The sequence below is a fragment of the Berghia stephanieae genome, chromosome 9 (genome assembly GCF_034508935.2).
Source record: "Berghia stephanieae isolate SIO BIC M18660-M18661 chromosome 9, UCSD_Bste_1.3, whole genome shotgun sequence".
NCBI classification, from domain to species: Eukaryota; Metazoa; Mollusca; class Gastropoda; order Nudibranchia; family Aeolidiidae; genus Berghia; species Berghia stephanieae.
This window is the reverse complement of record NC_088368.1, coordinates 27,573,353-27,583,352: the sequence shown is the minus strand read 5'-3', so window position 1 is coordinate 27,583,352 and position 10,000 is coordinate 27,573,353. Positions and strand designations below refer to the sequence as shown.

At 34.3% G+C, this 10,000-nt stretch overlaps 1 protein-coding gene across 6 annotated transcripts in view; it reads left to right on the top strand.

Annotated features, from left to right (window-relative positions):
- LOC144979975 (uncharacterized) overlaps window positions 1–10,000 on the top strand; it is a 370,695-nt gene that overhangs the window by 149,376 nt on the left and 211,319 nt on the right. Inside the window, exon 2 of one of the 6 annotated variants that reach the window (XM_078927353.1) lies at window positions 1,678–2,188. The exons of the other annotated variants lie outside the window; for them this stretch is intronic. Within the exon in view, the coding sequence (XP_078783479.1) occupies window positions 2,149–2,188 (40 nt within the window). The 5' untranslated portion in view covers window positions 1,678–2,148. The remainder of the gene's footprint in view (window positions 1–1,677; window positions 2,189–10,000) is intronic. 6 annotated transcript variants of the gene reach the window in all.

Below are 10,000 nucleotides of genomic sequence, written 5' to 3'. Positions count from 1 at the left end.
ATATTTTATGTTTTCATATCCTAATAGTTTGCTTAACTCACTCAACCCTAACACCGACTATATCCGTAGTTTACTCAGGTTACTTTCACCCCATGCCTATTTAATTTATTACATTTTTATGAGACAAATTATAGGCGTAGTATCGAAGGTAATGGTTTTTTAAAAAGTTTTTACATGTTATTGACAGTTGAATAAAACTAACTATCTATGTACATGCTCGTTTTAAATACATTTATTCCAATTTTGAAAAGTAGCAAAAATCTCTAGGATTGAGTGAGTTAATGTGTGTCGTAACTAACGCGTGTGTGATACAATGTGTTTGGGCTCAGTCAAGTTACGGGATGATGTGTTCTTCTCTGTGGTGTTTAGTCAAGTTAATTTGTTCATTAAAAAAAAAATAAAAAAATACTAAGATGCTAGAAGGCTGTGGCTTGTAAAAAAAGTTATGTACAAGAATGAATATATAGCAGCTTAAAAAAAAAAAAAAAAAAAACAATCAAAAACCCGAAAGAAAACCCCCAACGAAACACGGCATGCATGTTTCGTGCTCAAAGTCCTTCTTCTGCAACTAATAAAAGGGAGGGGAGAAAGGACAATACTTCTCTTTATTGGTTGAAGAATACTTTTGAACTCGAAGCGTTTTGTGTAAATATTTTATTCATTTTTAAAAGCTGTTACATTCATGTCTTATCCTACGGGCTGATGTTGGCTAGGGACCTCTCGTAACGCCCTATGACTATGAGCACGTTTAGTGGATATTGCTCTATAGAAATGCTCAAGTTTGTTCTGTACTTTTAAAATTATTTGTTGTTGTTTTTTCTAAATATGCTATTTGTTTATTTATGCATTCATATATCTTTTATTTCATTTGTTGCGGGATTTGTGTACATTATGATGGTTATGCTTCAAGCTAAAATGAGTGTCATCATTGTGTCTTTTTTTGGAATGAGATTACTTGGTTTTGTCTTGACACTTGCCGGAGTTCTTGGCTGAGAGGGAAACAGTCAATTGTATAGTGTTAGTCTTTGGGGTGATATTTTTTCCCTTGTAAATCATCTATCCGTTAAGCACTGAAAGTTGTAGTTATAATTCTGATTTTAACATATCTTGTAAAAATGTGAGTGTGGTCATTTTAGTGAGATCCTGTGCTGGTGTTTGGATGACACTTTTAGGTGATCTCAAGGTGTGCTCTTGGAATCTTTACATCGGTTCCTTATTTATTTGAACCAATTTACCTTTGTCTTACTTTTTCTTAGGTGTTTTGATTGTAATTCTAGAATTGATTTTACTTTCCCTTAAAAACAAAACAAACAAACAAACAAACAAAAGAAAAAAATAAATAAACACACACATACACGCACACACACACACACACACACACACACACAAATCAAACTATTGAATAGTTGAACATGTACGGGTTTACGTCACATCATTCGAAGAAGAAAAAAATCATCACCAAATCCTACTCTCGATATTATGTGAGAAATTTATCAAATTTCGATTGTGCCTTTGATGTATGAACAAAGCTTGAGAACACGTTTTTACATATTTCAGTTAAAACTTAGACTCAGGCATTAATGAATAATTCCTAGTCTCGTTTTGTTGTGTATTTAGGAGTTGTACAAAGTTTCTAGTAACATTTTTAGATCATAATATTTGCGCCTTTTACATTAGTCTGACCAATAATTGGAATGTTGAACGCAGTGGACCACAAGAACATTTTCAGTGGGTTCACGCAACTCTCACAAACTAAATCATAGATAAAGTTAAATATTCTACAGAGGGAGGTATGGCTATTTAAAAAAAATATATATTATTAGAGCTGTGATTTGTAAACTTTCAAACACAATGGATTTATTTACGAAATAATTAAGTATTTTTGTTTTTATTGTCATTGTGTGTAGTTTTTTTTCTGAAGAAACACGCCGTGTGTGTGTATTTTGTTCTCTTTCGAAGCTGTTATATTCAATGTTGTTTCATTCTTGAACACACTGGATTATGATGACATTACACGTGTAAACCTACAACTATGATACCTCAGACCTCTTAGACGTGTGTAGAGTTGATTCACCGAAGAGTGAGCAGGATTATTTATATTATATATTAGTTATTCTGCCGGCTGTACACAAGAAGACTGACTTCAAGATGATGATTATACGAATGGTCAGGTCCTTCATGGGGTTTGGTGAGTCTTTTAACTCTTCATATTATTATTATTATTATTATTATTATTATTATTATTATTATTATTATTATTATTATTATTATTATTATTATTATTATTATTATTATTATTATTATTATTATTATTATTATTATTGTTGTTATTGTTATTATTATTATTATTATTATTATTATTATTATTATTATTATTATTATTATTATTATTATTATTATTATTATTATTATTATTATTGTCCACCTCTCTCTCTCTCTCTCTCTCTCTCTCTCTCTCTCTCTCTCTTTCTCTCCATCCTCTCTCATTCTGTCCCCCCCTCTCTTTCTCTCCCTCTGCTACTCTGTCTACATATCTGTCTGTCTATCTATCTGTCTGTCCATCTTTCTATCTATCTGTCTATAATATAATCTTTCTCTCAATTGCTATTTTTATTCAAATGTTTTCATAAATTATATTTGATACCACACCGGCCGTTGTGGTACCTATCATTTACCTATAATATACTCTCTCCATGCATCAATTAGACTATTAATTTATCCATCTGTATATCTATCTACCTACTTACTTACATATCTACTACCTACCGACCTATCTCGCTTAAATAGTATATGAACATATCCACGAAAGCTGCGTCTAATTGGACTCGAGTCTGAATAGTCTCCCATGGTTGGCTATTCGGACTCAAATTCCAATGCGTACCTACGTAGAAAGTGGTTCGAGTTTCACACCGCCAGGGTTCTCAGCCTCTTTGATTAAAATGCATTAAATACAATATCAATACAACTAACAACAACAGACAACCTGTCATCAGACAACCTGTTGATTAGCAATATATATATATATATATATATATATATATATATATATATATATATATATATATATATATGAGTCTTTTTCAATCTCATCCAAGCTCATACCAATACAACAACAGCAGACAATCTGTCATCAGACAACCTGTTGATTAGCAAAATATATAGAGCACTGTTCAATCTCATTCATGGCTAATCCCTTCTAATCTGAGACATAATCCATCACGATAATCCGTGTCGCGTGCAGCGGATTTACCTAATCTCAGCAGCTGATGTCTGTCATTAGCTGGATTAGGGCGACTAACTACTCCACCAAGTGAGTGAAGCGGAGGACAGTGCTAATTGGCTTACTATAGATAGAATGCGCTTGGCCAAGGAGTTCACAACATTGCCATCCGGAAGTATAACGGACCAACACACAAAACTGTGTGTATCCATGAACGTTTATAGTCGGGTTAATACAGTTCAGTGAGCATTACTCATAAACGCGGATGGCAAAAATCAATAACAAAGACCTGAGTGACGTCATCTGCATACTATCTATACTACATACTGACCTGCCAACTTGAAATCGTTTTTTAAAATTTGTCGTTTTTAGGAGATAGAAATTATAGTCGCCGTAGTTGACTTTACAGATCAACAATTTGCCCTTACAATACTTTATTTAGCACTTCAAAATACTTAAAATTATGGATTCTGAAATCAACTTTTATTTTCAAATTTTTGAAATTGGAGCCAAAATGTCGTATTTCTACGGACTGTTCGTAGTACTGGGCAGGTCTGTCTGTACATAGCAAATTATGGACCCCTCCTTCAAACCTTGCTGGAAAATCTTAGTTGGTCTGAACGTAGCCATCGGTAACATATAGCCTATAGATAGTATGCAGATGACGTCACTCAGGTCTTTGTTATTGGTTTTTGCCATCCGCGTTTATGAGTAATGCTCACTAAACTGTCTTAACCTGACTAAAAACGTTCATGGATACACACAGTTTTGTGTGTTGGTCCGTTATACTTCCGGATGGCAATGTGATGAGCTTCTTAGCCAAGCCCACACTATCTATAGATAGAATGCGCTTGGCCAAAGAGTTCACAACATTGTCATCCGGAAGTATAACGGACCAACACACAAATTCTGTGTAACCATGAACTTTTATAGTCTGGTTAATGCAGTTTAGTGAGAACAACTCACAAACGCGGATGGCAAAAACAATAACAAAGTCCTGAGTGACGTCATCTTCCTCAAGGACTGACAGTTTGACGTCATTTTTTCAGGTTTGAGTAGCGTCAAGTGAGTTGTCGTCAGTAGAGCTCAAGGAAACAAGTTATTTCATTGGTTGAACTATTGAATACAACTCACGATTTGTTTTCTTTTGTGGCAAAAGACTGGCATTTTGACGTCATTTTTGGGTCAGTGTCAGGTTATAACTTTACGAAGGCCATGGTCTGAACGGGTGTGTTGGGGCTATGGTGTTTTTTGTTTGTTTTTGTTTTGTTTTGTTTTTCAGTCCGTACTTGGCTCGCTATTCTTATAACACGGCTATGTAGTCTAGTGGTTTGACACTCGCCTTCGGATTGGAAGGTTTAGGGTTTGAATGCCGCCGGTCGGCTGGGGAGGGAGGGGGTGGAGCGCATTGTTGAGACCTTGGAAAAGGCTCATTATCCCACCGTACGCATGTGTAAAAGCGTTGTCTCTGTCCGAAAAAAATTGTAATATCGCCTAACAGCAGCATTATTATTATTATTATTATTATTATTATTATTATTATTATTATTATTATTATTATTATTATTATTATTATTATTATTATTATCATTATCATCATTATCATCATCATCATCATCATCATCATCACCATCATCATCATCATCATCATATTTCACACATCTTCATTCATGACACTGATGTTTCATCTCACGTCATTTTTTTTTTTATCATGTCGTGTTCTGTTCTTTGGGTCGTTGCCCCATTCTATCGTACGTAATGATAGTGGACAGCAGCAGCAATGAATATTCATGAGTCGTGCCCCCCCCCCCCCCCCCCCACCCCCTTTTTTTTTTTTATTATTATACGCCATGTCGGAGAGACCTGATATTGTTGTAATACCGTATCATATAGATAGAATGCGCTTGGCCAAGGAGTTCACAACATTGCCATCCGGAAGTATAACGGACCAACACACAAACGCTGTGTAACCATGAACGTTTATAGTCAGGTTAATACAGTTTAATGAGAACAACTCACAAACGCGGATGGCAAAAACAATAACAAAGGCCCGAGTGACGTCATCTGCATACTATCTATAGATAATATTCGCTTGGCTAAGAAGCTCATAACATTGCCATCCGGAAGTATAACGGACCAACACACAAAACTGTGTATCCATCAACGTTTATAGTCAGGTTAATACAGTTCCGTGAGCATTACTCATAAACGCGGATGGCAAAAAACATCAACAAAGACCTGAGTGACGTCATCTTCGAACTATCTATAGATAGTTCGAAGATGACGTCACTCAGGTCTTTGTTATTGTTCTTTGCCATCCGCGTTTATGAGTAATGCTCACTGAACTGTATTAACCCGACTATAAAATAAACGATCATGGATACACATAGTTTTGCGTGTTGGTCCGTTATACTTCTGGATGGCAATGTTATGAGCTTCTTAGCCAAGCGAATATTATCTATAATTTTGATATCAAATGGCTTCCATGATTTCACGAAAGTTATCTTTTTTTGTGTGTGTAGAATTCATAATTACAGCATTTATTACTGTGCATAATGTAGATAGCGGAGAAAATGCGCTTGATATCAAGGGGTGCTTTGGTGTTAAAATGTAAAGCATTGTGAGTACATTTAGTGGACATCGGCGCGCTCTATTGATGCTAGGTGTTTATCGAAAATACTCACAACATCCGCCAGCCAAATTAAACAAACCCCTTATACCAACACACGAAACTGTGAGTATAAGTATAACCTTTAATGTTTATAGTCTGATTTTCAACGTATCACTAACAGGTTATTTGTGTAAAGACAAAATCAAAGATCTGAAATTTGTGTTGTTGTTGTTGTTGTGTGTCTGTGTGTGTGTGTGGGGGGGGGGGGGGGGTCTGTGATGTATTTAGACACATCTTCCAATTTCTTACAGAAATTGATTGTGTCCTGACCGCAGTCTAAAGATTGTAACTTAGTCTTTTCTAGTTAAAAGTTTGATTGGGTCACTGTTATCGAATCTTGGTTTTCATTATGAATTCAGAATTTTTTCCCCATTATAAAGGGGGGGGGGGGGGGTATATTCCGAATTGCAACTTAGGTGATTTAAATCTTGACATATCAGGAATCAATACATAAATTACAAAGGTGTTTTTTTATTTATTTATTTATTTATTTATTTATTTATTTATTTATTTATTTATTTATTCATTCATTTATTTATGTGTCTATTTGTTTGTTAGTTTAGTTGTGTATTTACACATTTATGTATGTGTTTGTGTTCATGTGTGACTTTTTAAAATCTTTTTATTTTAAGGATGGAGGCGGGGGGTGGGGGTGAAGGGAAGGAAGGATCAATTACTGTGGACACGTTGCACACACTCGGTTTTTTGCAGTGCTTATTCTTAGGGCATTGCAGTATTTACTGGATATCTGTGGTTCCTAGATATGTGTTTTTTAAAAAGTTTGATTGGGGATGGGATGCTTTAACTTTATGTATCTTTATTTCCCCGCTAGAGGTACACATTACACTGATCTAGTCTGATTCTATCAATGGTTTACTAATGTTTATGTGTCTGTTGTCATGCATTGTAATGATGCTATGGTAGACTGTCATGAATATTCATCAGGGAGTTGTCGGTCTTTTTGTACAATACAGTTATAGTAGTGAACAACACGTCGGACAAATATCTGTCTATCTATCTCTCTCTCTCTCTCTCTCTCTCTCTCTCTCTCTCTCTATATATATATATATATATATATATATATATATATATATCTACCTGTCTGTCTGTCTGTCTATCTATCTATCTATTTATCTATTTATCTATCTATCTATCTATCCACCTCTTCCCTCCTTCTCCTCTCTCTGTTCTCTCTTTATTTCTCTCTCTCTCTCTCTCTCTCTCTCTCTCTCTCTCTATCTATCTATCTATCTATCTATCTATCTATCTATCTATCTATCTATCTATCTATCTAAGAGACTGCCTTCCATCTTCTGGACCACATACCACAACGCCAGTTACAAACACACAACATTATTTATTTATTTATTTATTTACTTATTTATTTATCTATTTATTTATTGGTCAGTTGAAATTCATTGCCCTATCCATCCGCCACGGAATCTCTGGTTATAATGTATCTAGCCTATAATGACGGATAGTGATGAATATTCATGAAGCTGGCCTTCTCCGTGTATAGCCATGTCAGTCAGACCTCCCCAAACAGTTGTGCCAAGGTATTTCTCAGAGTTATTTCCCCTGAGTCATATATTTCCTCCTACTCCATCCTATTCCTCCTGTTTTTCCTCCTCCTCCTCTTTTTTCGCCGACCAGTGAGTAGGTCGTTTGAATTTGATGACAAGAGTAAAACGTGTGTTGGCGATTTTGAGGCCATGTTTATGCGATGCGTTTGTAGAATAAATAAATAAATAAATAATAGTTAACATACAATGCTACCATTGAAATGGAAATAATTGGTAGTGACGTCATCAAAAAACAATGTCAATAATATTTGATGCTTCGCACAAGACAATTAATTATATAAGTTCATTAATAATTGTTCTCACCACATATCTGCTGTACTATGGAAAAATCCCATATTTTAACATTTGGCCAGAAAACTCGTCCTTCAAATATCGATCGATTGAAATATCCCTCATCTTGTCAAACATTCTCAAACCTGGGCAACGACTTGTTATTGTGCGGCTATGTGGTCTAGCGGTATGGCACTCGCTATCGGATCGGAAGGTCCTGGATTCGAGTTTCGCTCGGCGCATAGTTGAGTTCTTGGAAGAGGCTCTTCACTCACATTCTCTCATCGTACTCAGGTGTAAAATGAGTACCAGCATCAGTTAACGCGCCTCTGTGTTAACGAACTCACATTTCACGAACGCTTGTCTTGAATGAGCGTTTTTGATTAAAAGTCCATTCGTTCTCTCTATTTTTTTTAGTAAACTTTCCATCATGCACTAACGTCAGCAGGGTGTTCGTTATGTGAGACTTTTCGAGTGAATTTTTTCCCCTTTCTCTCTTATTGTCTTTTAACTATCCGTCTTTTATACTTATTGTCTTTTAACTATCCGTCGTTTATACTTATTGTCTTTTAACTATCCGTCGTTTATACTTATTGTCTTTTAACTATCCGTCGTTTATACTTATTGTCTTTTAACTATCCGTCGTTTATACTTATTGTCTTTTAACTATCCGTCGTTTATACTTATTGTCTTTTAACTATCCGTCGTTTATACTTATTGTCTTTTAACTATCCGTCGTTTATACTTATTGTCTTTTAACTATCCGTCGTTTATACTTATTGTCTTTTAACTATCCGTCGTTTATACTTCGCGCTTTTCTCTGTGTTGTTTTTTTTTTTCCACTTTTAAGCAAGTCGAGTTTGAATTTTACAGCCTATTTGACACTCGTACGGCCATAATACCAGCAATTGTTTGTCACCGTTTTCCCCCACTTTATGGCCGTTTTATACCCGTTTGTCGGGGTCCATAACTGTCACACACCACAGGGGATGTGTGTTGTGTCGGGGGCACACGCTGTGTGCTGCTTATGTTATTGTTTTTAATGGGTTGATCCCAATTGACCCCGTTCCATGTTTCAAAATTTATTTGATGATAAACAAAGTTACAAACAAAAAAGTAAATAAATTAATAAATGAATAAATAAATAAATTAATTAATCAATTAAATAAATAAATAAATAAATAAATAAATAAATAAATAAATAAATAAATAAATAAATAGATTTATTTGATAATAAACAAAGAAACAAACAAAAAAGTAATTAAATAAATAGATGAATAAATAAAATAAATAAATAATTAATTAATTAATCAATTAGATAGATAAATAAATAAATACATAAATAGATAAATAGATAAATAGATAAATAAATAAATAAATAAATAGATAAATGGATGAATAAATAAATAAATAAATAAATAAATAAATAAATAAATACATATCCTTGGAAAATTGAAATGGTGTATATAAGAGAGTGGGAGAGAGGATTTGGAGTGGAAAAAATATGTATATCAGCTTGAGTATATTATAATATTAATATATTACAATATTTTACGACATGGAGGGGAATGGAGTTCAACCATTTGAACTCCAACAGATGATGTGCGCTTGGCTAAGAAACTCACAACATTGCCATCCGGAAATAAAACGGACCATACGCAAAACTATGTGTAACCTTGAACGTTAATACAGTTTAGTGAGAATTACCTATAAACATGGATTGCAAAAAAAAAAAAACAATAACAAAGACCTGAGTGACGTCAGCTGCTTCTATATATTATTCTATATGTATCTATTTAGGGAGGATAATTTATTATCATCATCATAAATGCCACCACCACCGCCACCACCATCATCATCATCACCACCACCGCCACCACCATCATCATCATCATCACCACCACCACCACTTGTATTGTGGTACTTTGGAAAAAAAATAAAAAGTATTTAAATTTTTTAAATCAGAAAACTTATCCTCCCAAAATCAATCGATTATAATGACCTTCACCTTGTCAAAAACGCTCAAACCCGGGATTTTAATGAAGTCTTGGGTTTGATGGTTTTTGCGAAGACGAGGGTCATTTTAATCGATCGAATTTTGAAGGACAAGTTATCTGGCCAAAATTTTCAAAAAGTGTTTTTTTTTTTAAATTTAATTTAAAAAAAAATATTTTTTTTTGCCAGAGTAGGGAGTGTAATGTTCTTCTTCTTCCTGTCCTCTGTCTCTTTCTCTTTATTACCACTTGTTTTAATGTT